Here is an 18,207-nt window from a genome sequence, read left to right as displayed (position 1 = left end):
ATCAGTTTTGAGACCCGGGGTTAGAGATTCGGATTGCGACAAGGTGCTGGTGGCACCCAGCACCCATGGCATACCTGGCCCCAGGGCTTCCTCGCCTCTGCAACATGCACATGCATACACACTCAGACACGTGTGTGCACATACAAGCATGCGAGCACATGTGTATGAATGGCATTTGCAGTGAACTGGGGGTGATTCTTGCTACATTCACCGCTGTCCCCATCCTCCTGCCTGCCCGTGGATACACCAAAGCAGGAGGCCTGCTCCTGCTGGAGCCGTGCTGCTTGGCACGGATGCCACAGGCATCTTGAGACACATGAAAGAGAGAACTGCTGCTACAAACTATTGTCTGATTAACTGGCGGAATTAGCTCAGACATCCCAGCGGCTTTGATCTATGTTCGATAGGTTAGATTACAGGGCTAACGATCCCACTCCTGACATCTTTGCAATGCCCACCACGACCAGCTTTCCCCAGCTGCTGGGCAGCTCTGCTAATGCTCCTTGTGCTGCAAACAGCTGTCAGCTATCACAACATGCCAGGCTGAGGTCCGCAACAGATGCTGGGGTTCAAAGGTCCCGCAGGGGTAGGTACCCCCAAGTGTGTCAGCAGGTACTCACCCAGAGATGTGCATGCAGCACTGCCAGTTGTGCTGGGGCCCGAACCGCCTGCCTGCTCCCCCGATAGAGGCATCTCTATCTCACTTGTCTTGGCTGAGCAGGATGCATGCGAGCCCAGTGGGTTGGTGGAGGCCAGCTTGCCTTCATCACCTGACGTGCTAATCTTCTGTGCAGTTATGCCCCTGGCGAGTTCTATCCTCGCTGCCAGGCACAGCCTGCTCAGGAGGAGGGACACGAAGACGGTTCGCACATGCGAGAAGAAGAGCCAATTCTCCCCATGAACATACTCAGCCCATTCAGCACAGTGCCAGCTTTTGCTAAATTCAGGCTTTGTGCTGTCAGCTAACAGTTTCTGTGCACACGCCATGGCCAGGCAGGCTGCCTGGCTCTGTGCCAGTGGGTGCGTGGCGCTGGGTACGTCAAGTGGGCATGGTTGTGGGCACCAGTTACCCAGAGAGCACGAATACCTGGGAGCTGAGAGTGCTTCACCTCTCCATGGGCCTTGCTTGGAGCTGGGTACAAATCCACATAGCAAAGGGAGCCCTGTGCCCGGGGGCAATTGGGCAGAGCTGTCACTGGGTGAAGATGATGGGGCAGTGAGCCACTGGAGGGGATGACAGCTGCACTGTCCTCTTGTGCTCCACATCCCTAGTGGCACCCCTTGCTCTTGCTGGGAGTGAGCTAGTGGGATCAAGAACAAGGGCATGCACTGAAGTTCATAGTTTGCAGACATTGCTCACATTTGTGCCATGCTGAGTAGGGTCAGGCACAGGCACAGGCACAGCCCTCATATGTGGCTGCAATACTGAGGGAAATGCTCTGGAAAACGTTGTGGCATTAAAGCTACCAACATATCTCAGTCTTCTTGGGGCTGAAAGGATGGGGAGATACTGGGGCAGGGCCCAGCCTCACCGGGGCATCATCTCTGGACAGGCAAGGTTGTATGGATGACACTCAGGTGATTCCCATCCCAAGAGGGAAGCCATCAACCTCAGTGGCCTGGGAGATGCTTTGGCTGTTAGTTCCTTGCAGCCCAGCCCTGCTGGCCGCAAACCTACCAGTCAGGCAGTACAGAGCAAAAAAGCTCAGGTCTGGTAGGATGGCAAATGCCCTCTGGGAACTTGTATAAGATATGCACAGTGTGGGAAACACTTGGCACTTTTTTGGTAGGATATAGCCACTTTAAACCATCAATCTGTCATATACAGACACCTCTGATGCTGGAAAAGGCATCCTTCTCCACACCATCCATGAAGCCAGGACTCACCAGTATTTCCATTGTCTCACTCCCCAGAGTGTGGCGACAGTGTGCCTCAGCGCTGTTTGGGCCTAATATAAGTTGTATAGATGAAGGAGACCAGCCAGTGCCCAGCCCCAGCTGCTGAACCATGAGAGGGCACACGATGGGGCTGCTAGGTCAGGATTTTATAGCTTATGGATGATGCTGCCCTACTGTCAGCAGCTTCATGTGCTCAGCACATGTGTCTCTGCTCACAGTGTTGTCCACCCTTCCTCACTGGGCTGTAGAATGTGCCAGCCTCACTCTTTGTGCCCAGACTGGCCAGGGCTGGTGGGTATCAAACCCAGCGAGATAACTTGAAGTGTCCTGGGCCCTGCTATGAAGAGTCCCTCCCCATCCCTGGCCCAAGGGATGCAGCTCAGCTCCTGGGAAAAGCTGGGAAAAGCCTTTCACCTACTGGCCCAGTCAGGCCTAGAGGGTGCTGGTTGACCCCTTCTCTGCAAAAGCTTGGAGGGTGCCTGCAGAGACAGGGTACTGGGAGGCCAGGTATTCTCTGCATGTGAACCCCGGAAGCCTAGGAATCTGCAAGTGGCGAAGTGAGAGAGCTGGCAGTACCCCAAACACCCCATCTCCCCATCCTTCCCATGCCCACAGCATTACCTCTGGCACGGTGCATGGATCCCGCCGGCGGGTCCACAGTGCTGCTCAGGAGGCAGAGGTAGGCACTTGGCTCCAAGCTGCAACTCTGTTCACTTGCTGCTTGCAGCACAGCTGAGCCAGCTCAAATCTGCTTGTGAAGAGGAGATGAGGGGGTGGCAAGACAGGAGGGCTGGGGGTGGTGGAGGGGGAGGATATTGTTGCTGGAGTCCCTTGCGGATGCATGCTGTGTTTCCTTAGTGCTGTTCAGAGCAAACTGCAAGCACCCAGGGGAGGAGCAGTATGCGGAAGTGGGTGAGGGGGGTGCATGAACCACAGTCCCTGGCATCCAACTGGGATACTGGGGAGGCTAGCACCTGAGATGGGAGGAATAGGGTGGCATGTTCTGCCCTTGGCCCTGGAGCTGTTGGGGAAGGGATAGAGCAGCATCAACAGGGCTAATAGAGACAGCAGGGAGCCCAGAGAGGGGCTGGGGTGAATGGCACTGGGGGAGCTGGGACAAGAGGGGCTGTGGGTTAGGACTGCTGGTTGCTGGCATGATGCTATCTCTGGGGATGGGACACCTTGCTGGCAACTGGTGTGAGCATCCCTGTCCTGTGCTCCCACCTACACCTGTGCCCTGGCAAGCCTGCTGATGGTCCAGGGCTCAGCAAGTGGCTTGGATGGAGTTGGAAATGTGTGGGTCACAGGGCCTGCAGGTGCTGGAGCTCTTCCAGCCAGGCTCCCCTTTTGCTTTGCCAGCTGCAACTGTGGTGCCTAAGCCCAGGTGCCATGGCAACTCAGTGCTGCCAGTACTCCTGAAATGGCTGCTCACTAGCAGCTGGGGCCAGAGGCTGGGCCTGGGCTGGGACATTGAGAGCAGGACTTTGGGACACCCTGGAGAGCACAGGTTATAGAGCATTTCTGGCCCCATGCTCAAGATGGCTGAAGAGATCACCTCAGGGCTGCAGTGTCCCCCTTGATTGGCACGGTGTCATGCTGCTCACCTTGCTCAATCCACCTGACCATGATGCACACCTAAGGAACAACCCCTTGAGCCATCGCCTTGAAGCATCTCTTAGACCAGAGTGATGGGACCCTGCAGCTCTGGCCTAGCTCTGTACGCTCTACTGTGAAATTGCAGCCCTGCTCCTTAGCAGCGAGAGCCTGGCTTTGCTGGGCAGGACGTGACATGCTCTGGGGCCAGCACAGGGTGATGATCTAACACCTGAGCCCTCCTGCCATCATCCTCCATGCTCTACAAGTCCATTCAGCCTCCAGCACAGCACTAATATATCTCCTGGAGATGGACCTGGGACCAAGGAAAGGTGAGGCAGGAAAGGAAGGGCTTCAAGTACTGGAGCCTGCCCTGTCCTTCCTCACTGAAGGTCAGCTAGTAAATAGCACACTTGTTAATAAATACTGCAGTGTTTGGCCACATAAAGGTGAGCTGTGCTGTGACATGTTTTCTGGCCTCATTTCTCCAGCCTGGTATATCTTGCAGCTTAGATGTCCCATTCCTCCCCATGGGGAGATGCCTCCCAGAGCACCACCCTGTGCCACTTTGCCATGGGAGCAGGACCAACTACTGGTCCCCTCTCCTCTCTGCTGGCCTTGCTGGAATGATACAAGGGGGAAGACCTGCCTTTCCAGCCAACGGAGGATGAAAATTGGCCCTGGACTGAGGCAGTGCAGTGTCAGGATGAGACACACTTTCCATTATAACACTGACTCTTGGTTGAAACCAAATGGTTTTGGTGGTGGCTTTCTCCAAATGCATCAGTTTTGTACCCCTTGGGCTCATATTCCCCCAACAACAACACAGTTCTGAAGTTTATTAAGCTGACAATGTAGAGTGAATTTGCAAGGGAGAAGTTGCCTTATAGGGTAAAGTCTAGTCCTGCAAACTAGAAAGGCCCCAACCTGTGACTCTACCCAAAAGCCAATGGTTTCTGGGAGAAGTTGCTGCCTGAGCCTCGGTGGCAACATCTCCCAGCCAAGCACACATGGAAATAGAAACAACTTCTTGTGAAACAGCAAGGCAAGGCCTACAACAGGTAATGAGCTGTTCTCCTGACTCCAGGGGTGGAGCCTCCAACCAGGGACCTGTCCCAGGGTTTTGCCACCTTTCTGAGGAAAGAGCTTGTCCTAATGCCCAATCCAACACCCATGGCAGAGCTTGGTCTAGCACCTGGCACCACTTAGAAGCTACTGAGAGTATTGTAGAGGATTACTTACTCTCCAAAACACAAACTCGATCAACTATCTGCACTTCAAAAAGCAACTGTCTAAGGGAAAAAGTGTGAAGCTGTTCTGCATCCAGGATGCCCCTTTTGGCATCATCAAAAGTCAAGCCAAAAAACTGAACCCACTTCCTCTCCTCGCTGCAAAGACAACCTGAAAAAACTACTTGAACAGGAGCAGTCCTGGGTGCACCCTCAAACTCTTTAATTCTCTAAGTGCTAAGATGGTCTTCAGACTTAGAAAATGTGCTGCAAAAGTGAGCTCCGACTCCTATTTCCACATGAACATGATTGTGTACTTCAAACTGCTTAAGATGATGCAAGCTTATTTGGGAGACATGTTTTTGAAGCTAATCCACACGTCTGTGCAATATAAGCACTGCCATTTTCACAGCCAATTTGAAGCTGTAAGTGGTTCCCAAGAGAAACCATTTTACTATAGCAATATTGGTACCAAATGAGGCCTCTCTTCTAATCTCACACTGTGGGTCACTGTCCCAGGCAGGAGGAAACACAAATGTCAGGGATGTGCAAGACTTTTAGGAGACAGTGGCAGGCACCTTCACCTGTGCCACTCTGCACCCTTTGATGGGTAACGGGGGCTGCAAGGACTGTGCTGCACCTGAGAACATGCTGCATAGGAGGACTGCAGCTCCACAGCACAGCCCCCAGGGAAGGACTGTCAGCCAGATCAGTTCTCTGGTTTTCAGAGTGGCTCTCAATTAAAAGTATGTAAACACTTTCTATAGGAAATAGGAGCATTTGGGTCCATCTGAAGAGGAATTCCAGCCATTGCAAAATTCCAGCGGGGAGGGAGAAAGATCTCGGAACATGAACTGGAGAAAACACCCTGAAGACTCCAACTTCAAGGGTATGCAGAGCATTTTCTACCCGAAACCTAGAGCAGCAGAGCCAGAAATCATATGGACTGTGTATCCATGGGAAAGACTAACACTGCTCTGTCCCATGGAATACTGGAGCACAGGAGAATGGATCCCTTCCACCCTGCTGAAATCACAGAGTTTTACAAAGCCCTATTGAAGCTTGTCATTCCTTGCAGTAACTTCAGCATAATCATGGAAGTTGCTGTAATGTGGCTATGGTGTCTCCTCTTAAACATCTCATTGCCTACAGTGTGCCTTCCTGGAAAACAGATATTAGCCCACCACTGAAGACAGCTACCAGCTGGAGCCAGTCTGGATGTGAGAAGCACGTTATTCATTTATCTGCTTTTTCTCTGAGCCACTGCCCTCAGACGGTTCCTGTTAAGAAGGAGGGTGTGGTTCCCTGCTCCAACTCCTCTGGCAGCAAAACCCATTCATCCCAGCTTTGGTTAACTCCCCTCCTTCCATTTGTGCCAATGCAACATCTGGGGGAGTTGTGCTCTCCCCATCTATGTTGAAATCATCGTTAGTTTGAAAAAAAAATGCAGAAGAAATCTTGGCACTTTCAGGAGGTTTGGAAAGTATTGGGGAGCTCCTTTCTCCATGAAGGGGGGGCTGTAGTGGACTGCGGTGGGGCTGAATTGCACCACACTTCCAGAGTGGGGACCTCTAAAAATGGCTTTGGCATCTCAGTGATAATAAGGCAAAATCTCTGCCCCTACTCTCTGAACGTGTATTAGCAGGCCCTATTCAAGCGCTCTCAATAAACTGCTCTGATGGTCAATGAGAAACAGAGCAGCTCTTGCTGCCCTATAACAAGACCATCTTTTCAGCAACTGCTTGCAGCTGCAGCAGGTCCAGGTTGGCCCAGGATTTATTATGCACTATTACTATGCATTATTATTATGCATTATTATTTATGCAATGCACTCTCTACACGTGCGAACAGCAAGTGATGTCTGTGATGCAGATGGGAACTGAACCCAGATCTTCACTGGTTGCTGGCAAACCCTTCTCACCCATGAGGATCAGAATGTCTTCTTCCCAGGCCCTGTCTATCTGCATCATAAGAGTGCTGAGGGGTTCCTGTTATCACTCTGCCTTGACGGCACTGACCCCACAGAGAGGAGCCCAGGGTCTGCAGAAAGGCTGTGGGCCAGAGAGAGTGGGGCTGAGCTAACCAGCTCCCAACTCTGCAATGCGAAGCCTCAGGCCTTTGGTAGGGCCCATGGGCGGGAGGAGGTTCCTGTGGGTGCACCTCTGCGGCTATGTGAGCCCAGCTGCAGCTGCAACCCCTATCTCCAGTAGCTGCTCTGCCTCCAGGCAGAGCTCTGGACAGCCTGTCCTGGGCAGTGCTGGACAGATCAGTCCCTTGGAGGAAGACAAAGCAAGTGCAGGTGGCTGGATGAAGCTCATCCCAAAGGCACCGGGCTAATGGGTGCTGCTAATCCCCTGTGACCCCAGGCTGGTATGACACACTGGCCCCTGCCTAGGAGAAGATGCTGTGAAAGTGCAAAGCGCTAGAGCTCCTCAGCAAGGCTTTATATATACATATATATATGTATATGTATATATAAAACTAAAGAGAAACTGGCAACAAGATCTGGGGGGAAGTGTCTGTGACAGCCCCTACCTACCCAGTGAGGGGAAAGCTGGGCAGAGGGAGCTGTGGGCCCATCAGCCCCAGGCTCATGGGGAGCTCGGCTGAGCCCAGATAGCTGCTCTGCAGTTCTCAGTGGTTTGTTTCAGGACCCAGGCTGGGAGGTCAGAGGACGGTGAACATTACATATTTTGGCAAGAGCAGTAAACAGCTCCTCCTGCCAGCACGGCCCAGAGTTTCTTCCAGAGGACCTTCCCCACAGCTCTTCAGGGACAATGGTTTAAATAGCTCTTGGCTCCTGGCCCCATCCTGTTCTTTGCTGGGATTTTTTTCTAGGATGACTGGGTACTGACAGGAGAGGATTGAGTTGGGCACTCTGGTTTGTGCCACCTAGCTGGCACCCATGGTACAGTGTCTCTGCTCCTGAGCAGGACTGTGGCTGTTCTGGGATCAGTGTGGGAGGATGGCAAGGCACAACACCCTGGGGCTCTCATGGGCTGCAAAACAGCTTCCTCCTTCAGGGCTAAGGGCTGCCAGGGCTGGGGTGGGCAGCTGTGGTCCTGCACCTGTGAAGTGTGCGTGCCCTGAGCAGCGATGACTCTTGCAGCTCACTCCCACGGCTGCCTTTGCTTCCACCATGCTGATGGAGATAACATCCTGGAGCTGCTGAGACACTGCCCATGTGCAGGATGCTCTGAGCTCCTTGGGGAAAGGTGCATGCATCCTCTCCACTTCGGTGCAACTGCCAGTAAGAGTGAAGGAATTCAACAGCCTTTGGCTGCCGTTTCACAGTGGAAACAACTACGCTGCCTCTTCAGCCTTTCTTTCAGATTAAAAGTTCCCTTGGCCTTTTGCAGTATGATTCCTTCATCTGGCAGCATTGTAGCTATACCATCATCTCCATTTCCTAATCAGGAAGACAAGACAGTTCCTGCCGGCTCAGAGCCTCTGCGCTCCCTGGGTGGAAGAAAGGTATAGACACATCCGGGTGTGCAACAGTAACCCAAGCAATGTGCAATGTCCCTTGCAGGCCACAGGTGAAGCAGTTAGTATAAGATCTCTTTAATCTGCCTAGGAAGAAATGAAGCCAGAAAAAGGATGTGGACAAAATTTGGGAGGTAAAGGCCAAGGAGCCGAAGTGACGCAGAGCATGTCCTCGGGAAGGGCAAACCAGATAAAACTGAGTGCAGAACCAACCACATGTGGAAAGAGGGAGCTGTGCTGATAAACTGTTGCCCAGCTGATGGAGCACCCTGCCTTTTCCCACACATACATGGTGGTTGTGGTTTCCTTGCTGGAGTTTGGCAATGTCTAGAGCACTCCCACTTGCTGCAAAACCCCAAAGAAGGCTCTAATTACCACCATACCGTGTCAGCTAAGAGCCAGAGGATGTGACTAAAGCAGCCTGGTGGTGGTGGAGGGGGGGAGATTTCAGCAAGCAGGTGCTGCAGACCAAGCTGCTCTGGATCAACTTTGTTCCCCACACTGCTGAGGACAGACTGCGCCCACTCAGTCCTGATGTAGCAGAGGGCTAACTTATCCTAGCGAGGCATGGCTGTGATATGGCATCCAGATCCCGCTGGCTCTATGTGCTCCCGCGGAAAGGACGTGTCCCCATGCGGGCAGGCTGGGCAGGGCACAATGAGCTATTCCCCTGCTCCTTTTGAGGCGTGCACAGGACAGCACAGGATCTCCTCCAAAACTTCTCCAAGTAAATTTCCTTTCAAACACTGCACACGGGATGAGTGGGTGCATGTGAGTGCTAAATATTCAAAGCTATGAACTCAGCCCTCTGTCTCTCAGGCTCGTGAGGATCTGGGAGTGGGTTACTCAAGGATATGTTTAGTCCAAGACGATTTTCTCCTGTGTACCTCAGGGACAAGACATCTATTTACTGTGCTTTGAGAGGAGAAGCCTGATTTTTCCCTTTGGATTCTCTTCAAGAAAGGAAAAAGAGCAAAAAAAGCAAGCAGCGTATTCTTAAGCATTTGCTCCTCACTCAAGGGACTCAAATATGGTGCCACAAGTCAGTGCAAAACATTCAAGTTCAGCCTTGGGTTGTCTCCTAATCTCCCTGCAATGACAGGACGCTGTGGGCTTGTAGGGAGAGTTCCCATACTCTAGACATGTGAACTGATTCCCCAGAGACAGACTAATGCTGGAGCTTAAAAAAAAAAACCAAATAGCAAGAGAAACAGCCATTGGAATTTTGTTCTTCCCTTAAATAAAGACTTCAGTAAAACCCAGACACTCCTGCACTCTGCCAGGCTGCAGAAACCAGCAGTGTTAGATGGATAAGGAACAGGCAGGAGTGTGAACTAGTTGTGCTTCTCTTTCAGAGTGTGGAGAAATGCAAAAAATAAACTTTGTCTCTGCACCGTCGGAGCAGGGAGCAGAAGGGGAAGCATGCCAGGTGCTGTGCACTGCTTGTTTCTTGTAGCCTGAGCAGTTTTCTTAGGAAAAGAGCAAAGCTTTTTTTATTACCATGCATCTTCAACCCCCATGTGGACTGCCAGCTCAGAGAGCCATGCACATCGGCATACATGCATATTCACACAGCTCTAATGAGGAGCTGCAGCATGGGAAGAGTATTTGCCCCTTCTGTTACACATGCCACTTAAAATTAGACTGTGATGTTTGTCCAAAAGAAATTCCAAGCACAAGGCTTCCTGACAGACATCTAAAAACACCACCCATGGGCTACAAAACCAACCTGCCCAGAGCAGCAGCTCTGTCCCCTCTATCACTATCCTGCCACGACTGAGCAGTGTCTTGCAGCCCGAGCGGTTAGTAGCACCGTCATTGCTGAAACGCATGTAGTCCCACCCAGAGAGTCTTGGAGCAACCACAGTGACAGTGTCTGGCTCAGTGGTGCCGAGCTCCCAGTGCATGTTCCCAAACTGTTGGCCAGACACACGTGGATGGTGAGAAACCATCTGGTCACCACCACAATCGAATCCTCCTCCAAGAGACACGGGTCCAGCATGTATGGTGACGGTGACATCACTGCAGGTTTTGGGAAACCATCTGCAGTGGGACTGCCCACTGCACAGGTCAATTCAGCCAGCAGTAATACTTCCTTCTCACCTCAATTCTCTAGCAGACAAGTCTCCCTTTAAGCCATGGGATAGGAGGAGTCTTTTCCTTCCCCTGATAAGCTGTTATTTACTATACCAGTATTTGCAACAGGAGTGCATCTTCCAGGCCAAGGCTGAGAACTCAGTTTGCTCCCTGTATCCGGAAATACACTGCGAGAGTCTGGCAGTCATCTCCCAAGGCTCTGTGCAGGCGGAGCAACAAACAGCATGCACAAAGGGGTTTGCAGAAAGCACAAGAAGAACAAATCTTGCCAAGGACCCAAGAAATGCACAATGCTTCCGGCGAAAATGTGCCTGAACGACACTCAACTCCCCCCCCCCAAGTATTTTAAAATAACTTTTATAAACAAATCTAAAGTGAGCTTATTTAAGCTCCTTCAAAACAGGCTGCCCACTGCTGACCCAGGACAGAAGCCAATGCCAAAACAAAATGCTTGAAATGGGAAATGAAAGCGGTTAAAGCAAAAACAAATCTTGCTCCTTGCCAGAAGATCAAATGAACAGACAGGACACCTAAGTTATAGTTTGTCATTTTTCCCAGTCACACAAAAACCAAAGTGGATGATGCTCTGTATCGATCTGTAGCTAAAGCCTGAATGATACCACAGTGAGGGGACGACAACCTTGACTTGCCGCCCCACAAAGTGAGGTGAAGCTTTCAAGGCTGTGACAGTGGCATGGCCTCGAGGATTAGCTCTCTCAGCCCAGCCTCTGTGCTTTCCCAGAGAGCATGGAACGAAGCAGCCCTAGCTTGCAGGGGACGCAGCATGAAGTGCTTGCTTGGCTATCAGCCTGGAAAATGCCCACTGTTCTGAGAAAAAATAAAGGAAAGGCAGAGCAAAAGGCTGCTGCTGAGCTGTCCTAATCTCACCCCAAGTGCAACAGGCTGATGCACTTCCCGGTCCTGGCTTCACTACTGCGACAAAAAGGGCTGTGCAGTGGCTCTGCCACTTTTCAGCCTCCTCTTTCCCCCTTTCAGTGAGACATCAAGACCAAGGAGCTGGCATGGTTTAGACACCCTGGAGAGGGGATGTGGGGACAGAGACAACCATGTTGGGGGGGGGGGGGACAGCAGGCAGAGATATTCCCGCCTTGCGGGGAGGAGCAGGGATCCCGTCCCTCGGAGCTGCTCAGCTGGGGCGGCCGTCGGGAGGTGGCTCCGCAGCCCCTGGCCAGGCTGCCCCTCCGCAGTGAGCGAGGTGCAGTCTGCAGCGCAGCCCGGACGGGATCCATCCCCTTGGACTGTGCAACCCCTGAGAGGCTGAGGAGGAAAGGGACCGCGGGGACCCCGGCCCCGGGGTCGGCGGTGCCCGGCGACGCGCCGGAGGGGGGGGGTGTGCCCGGCCGGGGGGCGCCTTACCTGGGGCGGCGTGCGCCCCGCGCAGCGGGCGGCCCCGCAGCAGCGCCTGCAGGCGGGCGGTGCGGCGGTGCAGCCGCCCGGCGCGGCGGCTGAGGGCCGCGACGTCGCCCTCGATGTCTCCGAGCAAGGCGAGCGAGTGGCCGCAGAGGTCGGCGAGCTGGTGGAGCAGAGTGAGCGCCGCCAGGCTGCAGACGTCCCGCAGCTCGGCTAGCGGCACCGCCGCCCGCCCCCGCCGCGCCACCACGCTCCGCTTGTAGAAGGGCATCGCCCGCCGCCCCGGCCGGCCCCGCGGCTGCCAGGGCTCTGGGCCGGCCGCGGCTGCGAGGGCTCAGGGCCGGCCGGTGGGAGGAGGAGGAGGAGGAGGAAGAGGAGGGACGGGCGGCCCCGCCTGGGGATGCTCTCGGCGGCGGTGCCCACGGGCGCACGGTCGGCCCCAGCGGCGCGTCCCGGCGGGGCTGCGCGTCCCGGGGCCGGCGCTGCCCGGAGCTGGGTGCACGGGTGTCCCTCGGGACCGGCTCAGCAGGGCGCGAGCAACCCCCCTCCCCCGCCCCCCCCCCCGGTGCAGGATCGGCGGGGCACGGGCACTCTCCCCGGTGCCGGCTCTGGAGGACACGAGCATGTCCCCGATCCCAGGGCTGTATCTCCTCAATCTCGGTGCAGACTCTGGAGGGCTCGAGCATTTCCCCGATCCTGGTGCTGGCTCTCCACTCCCGGTGCTGTCTCAGGAGGGCAGGAACATCCTCTGGTGCTGCCTCTCCCACCGCACTGGTGCTAGTCCTGGGTCCTCTCAGCAGCAGACCTTCAGGGACAGCAGCAGGGAAGGTTGTGCCCCATCACTACAGCGCCTGGCGAAACCTCCCCCCCAGGTCCTGAGGCCAGCTGGCAGGGCTGGGCTCTGCTAGGCAGCCAGCTTGAACAGTGAGTGGGGCTCTACCCTGCTCTGTTGCCATTCCCATTTCTCTGCTGCTGTTCAGTTTTATGATAATCGTAATGCAGTGGACAGGGTAGTCTGCAGCATGGGCACCAGTAACGATAACAACTTGGCACAAAAGGGCTGAGCAGCCTCGGTTATGGGACCTGCTGCAGCAGTTGGGCTATGATCTGTTTTTTTATTGATGGCTCTTGCAGGTGTTTGCTGCCTTTTTCCAGTGCTGGCTCCAGGGGCTGACCTGGCAGCACACTCTGTGCTGCCAATGCAGAGGGAAGACAACTGTTCCTCCCACGGCATGTCTAACAGGGTGGCTGCAGGCCTTCCCATGAGTTGCTGGCTCAGTCTCTATGTGATTTTGGTGTGGGGACTTTGACAGGACTTGTGGCCTGCTAGGCTCAAAAAGGAGGGCAGAAGCCCAAAGGATGGAAGAAGTAAAGCACATTAAACTTACATTCTTCTGGCATTCCTCTCCCATGAGTGTTCTTGGCCCTCAGCAGCTGCAGTCCTCTGCCTGTCCCCCCCTTAGCACACACTAAAGCAAACATTTATGCTGGACCAGTAGCAAAAATTCCCCTGTTTGAAACTACCCATGTCCTGCCATCCCTTGGGAGTGGCATTGTGATGCTGGAGAGATGTTCTGGCTGTTGATCTCCAAACTCACTGTGGACCTTGTGGACTGGATGCTCCCCAGCCCCAAGGTAACAGAGCCTCTGGGCACTCCAGTATGGACAAGGGTTTGGCAGGATTTGAGTCTGGGCAAAGAAATATGTTGAGTAGAGCATAGAAGTTGTGTTCTCCCCAAGAGGAGGATGGGCATGTAGAATTAGATTTCATTGTGGCCTCCAAAGTCTTCCCTCAAGTCACTGGATATTAAAGCCTCTTTTTGCTGCCACACTGCCAAGTTTGTATCTCATCCTGGGACCACACTGTTGAATGGCCCATTGCCACAATGCTACATGTCTCTGGCTGTCTCCAGTCCAAGGACTGAACCCTGCAAGGGTCTGGGTGCAAGGCATTAAGAAGGAAGACTGAGGCAGCAGCCAAGGCAATGAATTAGGCTTTCCAGTCTTTTGGCTGGTCTTTTGCTTCCCATTGAGTGCAGATTCTCTGGATCCTGGGTAAGAGCTGCAGTGAGGGCAGCAATATCCCTGCTAGCACTTAGGAAAACCTTTTGTTCTTCCTCAAACAGGCTAGATTTAACATGTTTTTATTTGACCTCGTTTTCATGTCAATATTTTTCCCCCTTCTTTAAGAACAAAGTGCACTGACAGTATATTCTTGTGACTTCATGGATGTCCCTGGGCCTCTCCTATCTGCCCATAAGCTGTGTTGGAGGGGTCTTGCAGGAAGCGTGGAGAAGTCACTTTCTAGAAACACTTGTGTGAAACTCTTATGTTTACAAAACCTAGGGATCCACTCAATACAGAGGAAGGAAATCAGGTGTCAGGCCTCATTTTTGAAGCAGATGATGAAATGCAGCTCTCAGAGAAAAAGAGAGAAGGGAAGCCAAAACCAGGCACTTGTGCAGATCAAAAAGGGCGTGGAAATGGGTGTGTTTGCTGACCTCTGTTGGTTAGCAGCTCCAGGAATAAGAGCATGGCAGCAAAGGCAACATGTCCTCATGTGCAAATACATACTCATTCTGGGCCTTGGGCACGGGAAGCAGATGCTTCCTGCATCAGCTGTGGGGCACAGGAGCCATGATGTGCCACAGTGCAGATACAAGGTGCTCAAACATCTGCAGCCACAGTAAGGTCTGTGCCTGTGTCTAAAGGCAGAGCTTCTAGCAGATCTACGCTCAACATTTTGCAGGGCAACATGTCACATCTCTGAGGACACAAAGGCCTGAAACAGTGTACAAGGATGGGAAGGATGGGGTAGCCACCTGTGGCTAGCAAGAGCCTCTGTGGATGCCAGGTTTAATTTGAAAGTGCCTTTACTCATTTCTTCCCTTGAGCTGTGTGAGTGCTGGTACATGTCTTGGGGAGTGCATGACAGGAAAAAGTGACAGATTAGCATCTATGCTGACTATGACCCCAAATCCATGTAGCCTGGCATCTCATCCCCAGCAGTTACTGGGAGCCTGAATAAGAGTAGGAATGCAGTGAGCATAAACCATCACTTCCGCTGAGTGCTCTTCCAGCCTCCAACTATTTTCAGCACTAGACATTTCCTGAGCCGGATGTCATTTCTGCCTGTGTAGTGACCCTCAGTGGATTTCTCCTCTGTGTACTCACCCAGTCACCTCTTGAACTCATCTCCCAGATTAGGGAGTTCCTTGACACTGCATAGTAGTCAGCTCCTTCCTAGGCAAAGCTCAGATGTTGGCACAGTGGGCAGGTTGGCACTGAGGAACACTGGCAAACTTGAATCTCTCTTCAGCAGGTATTTCTCCAGGAGTTTGTGTTGCACATTCATACCCTGTGTTCTTGGTTTCCTAAGTGCATTCATGAAGCTTTCCAGATGTTACCGGTGAGAAAGACTCAGAAGAAACACACCTCAAGGGCTGACCTAATGCTGAGTCACCCAGGGTAGATGGAGCTGAGGAGCCAATCTGAGCAGTCACTATTGGTGCAGCTGCAACACAGACCTTGCCAGAGGGCTCCAACTTGTCCTGGGAGACAAGAGCCTGGCCTGGCTTTTCTATCTGGTGTGCATAGGCATGGCATGATCGTGGGTTAACGAAGGTATGTGTGCTGCAAGGAGGGCCACAAAAAACCTACAAAATGTCTTCTTCTCTGTGTCTGACGACAGGTTTTAATCCAGCCTGGGAGCAGCTAGAACTGCCTTCAACCACCTGGGTTGCTACCAGTCAGATGCAGGACTTCCACCCATCACAGGGACCTGAAGTAAAGCAAATCCTGGAAAATCAGAGCTGTCCCAGTTTTATCAGGACAGTGAGTGGTTGTAAGCAGAGGGTGGAGTATGAAAGCTCTAATAAAATGGTTTTGAGATAAATGAAGCAGCTGTCAGAGACTGTATAAAGATGGTGGAAAGAGTGGGCTTTTGCTTATGCATGGAAATCTCCCTGTTTCCCCCTCTGTGCATGGAGCTTGTGGACCCATGTCTCACATCCAGTGGTGACTGCCAGAGCAAAGCATGGTAGTCTCTGCAGGGCCTGACTGTCTTGGGTCTCCTAGTGTCAGAGCCCTTCCAGTGTTTAGCAAGGGAGTGCGAATTTAACACATCACTGAAATCATGAACCCTATTTACACCAAGCAAAAGCATGTCTCCCCTTGTAGCCCTTCACAGGAGCAGCCAGCCTTCACGTATTGCCCATAAAACAACACAATAGCTTTGCGTAGCACCTGTCTGCCCAACACCATACAGGTCTTGAATGACTCTATGTGTTGCAGATGGGGAAACTGAGGCACAGGGTCCCACCGTGCTGTGAGTGAAAGAGGGTAAAGTCAGCATGAGCCTCTTGCCTAGTCAGTTCTCAGTCATGAATCGTATTCCTGGTAAGGAGAGCATCTGGAGCCAATCAGAGTTGCTCGTATAGATTTGGCAGGAAAGAACAGACTATGCTGACCCCTGGAGAGTCCACTCAGCTAGCTTCCCTGCCCCAGCCAACCTTGTGTTCTCAGTGCTGACCTATGATACTGTCAGAAAAGAAAGACCGCACATCACATAGATACTGAGACTATTTTTATGCATTTTCTAACAGAGATCTGCTTATTTCAAGATTTACTTGCAGATCACATTTCTACAGGTGTCAAGCACCAGGCTTAAACTGTCCTCATTTCTAAAAGTTGTAATAGATACCAGTGTACAATCCTGTTGGTGTCTTGCCCTCTTGCTGGGAAGCCAGCACTGGGCTGTGTCCTGGTATTACAAGGCTGTCTATGCAGGTGTGAAGAAGACAGGGCGGCTCTAACTAAACATGAGTTTATCCAATTTCCTCCAGGTTTTGAAGTGGTTTTCTCTCACTCTATTTTATTATGTCTGGCTGGAGTCTCCTAACTCTAGAATAACTGCATGAAATCAGCTCTCATATTTGGCCTGGTCAGCTAATAGTCAAGTATGTAGCAGTGCACTTTGCAAAGAGGCAATGCAAATCCATCTAATTGGACAGCTAGGGGCCAGAAGGACATGCAGGATGGTGTGGAAGGTACCCAGGCAGGTGGACGGGTGTTCCCACAGTGCAGAGCATGCTGAGCTGGCCTCAGCACATCTGAGCGTCTTACAGCAGCAGCGTAAAGTGTACAATGTTTTCTTCTCCTTGTCCCTTTGCATAGGTAGCTCCCCAAAGTCTCCAGGTTGGCTTAGCACGCAATAGATTTTTAAGCCTAGTAAATGTTAAGTGTGTTCTGTTTTGCTTTCTGTCTGCTTTTGGCTTCATTTTCAAGCCTTTATATGCAACTGGAGAGGACTGAACACCTCTCTTGCTGAAGGTAAGCTAAGATCTTTGGGTAATCGCGTGACTCTAGGAGCCAGGGGATTCATAAAACCATCACATAGCACAAGACCCTTAATAAAATATACAGGATCCGGTTGCTTAGCAACTTAAACTTGCTTTTTAAATGGAGTGTGTTTTCCTTACGTTTTCCATCAAATATTTAGCATGAGAAAACTAAAATGACATTTTAAATATTAACTAAACTGAATAAGGGGGTCATCAGCTGATTATTATGATTATTACATTAAAAATGGGGCTGGTCACATTCTTGCAATAGATCTGAAGTAGGGTGAAACCCCACGTGGAAGCCATGCAGGACCTGCACTTTTCCTCCAACAGGAACAATGTAGCCACAGGTCTGCACAGTGTGGGGTGAGTCAGATAGATTGAAGCTCTTCTTCCTCTTTGGTCCCAAAGTTGCTCCCAGGGGGCTCTCCCTGCTGCTGGGGCAAATAACTCCTTAGTCTCCTGCCAACGCAGGGAACTCTCAATCCAGTAGCTGTGGGCTGTGAGCTTGCCCAGCGTGACAATGGGCCCAGCAGCTGGATACAACAGGGATGGAAACAATGCTTGGTGCTAACCTGGGAGATACGTGCAACCAGTTGTTATTTTTTAAGACTTTCATTTCAACTCCTGCATAATCCTGCTGGCTGCTGCTTCCCGAGAGTCCAGCCACTCTGCTGCTGTTTAACCATAGCATAGAACTGTGTGACGACTAGCAAACAGCCTGCCCTGCTCCCAGCACACCCAGTGGACTAGTTGGTAGCTAAGAAAGTCAACTGGGGCCCAGACCACACTGATGGGCAGACCCTGGAGCCAAGGGCTGCTCTGTGGATGCAGCTTACTGTAATGGACGTGCAAAACCCCAGCACATTGAGTGATGGGCTCAGGATCCTGTGGGAAACAACTCACTTGGCTACTGGCCGGAAAGCAGCTTAGCTGGCTCTACAAACACTGATTGCAACCAGATGGTGCAGTGGATGCTTTTCCTGCTCCAGCTCCACTCCTCCCTGCAGTGAAGCATTGCTTCAGAGGAAGAGGGAATGGCATGCCCTGGTGGTACCACCTGGGCTGTGGCATGTTGTGTGGCGAGACTTTGAATCAGTGTCACTTGCAGGTGAGGGGGCAGGGATGGGGGGGGGGTGCTAGGATCCTGGAAGGAGTTAGCAGGGAGACTCGTCACTTCTTCTTTTCCT

At 52.3% G+C, this 18,207-nt stretch overlaps 1 protein-coding gene across 1 annotated transcript in view; it reads right to left on the bottom strand.

The window, feature by feature from the left end:
* The window catches only part of NHSL2 (NHS like 2), a 49,003-nt gene extending 37,057 nt beyond the window's left edge, over positions 1-11,946 (bottom strand). Inside the window, exon 1 of the mRNA XM_062585062.1 lies at positions 11,682-11,946. Coding sequence (XP_062441046.1) covers positions 11,682-11,946 — 265 coding nt within the window. The remainder of the gene's footprint in view (positions 1-11,681) is intronic.
* Between the last annotated feature and the right edge of the window lie 6,261 nt (positions 11,947-18,207).

This window comes from Rhea pennata, chromosome 11 (genome assembly GCF_028389875.1).
Source record: "Rhea pennata isolate bPtePen1 chromosome 11, bPtePen1.pri, whole genome shotgun sequence".
NCBI classification, from domain to species: domain Eukaryota; kingdom Metazoa; phylum Chordata; class Aves; order Rheiformes; family Rheidae; genus Rhea; species Rhea pennata.
The sequence above is the reverse complement of the archived record's forward strand: the minus strand, read 5'-3'. Positions and strand labels throughout refer to the sequence as shown.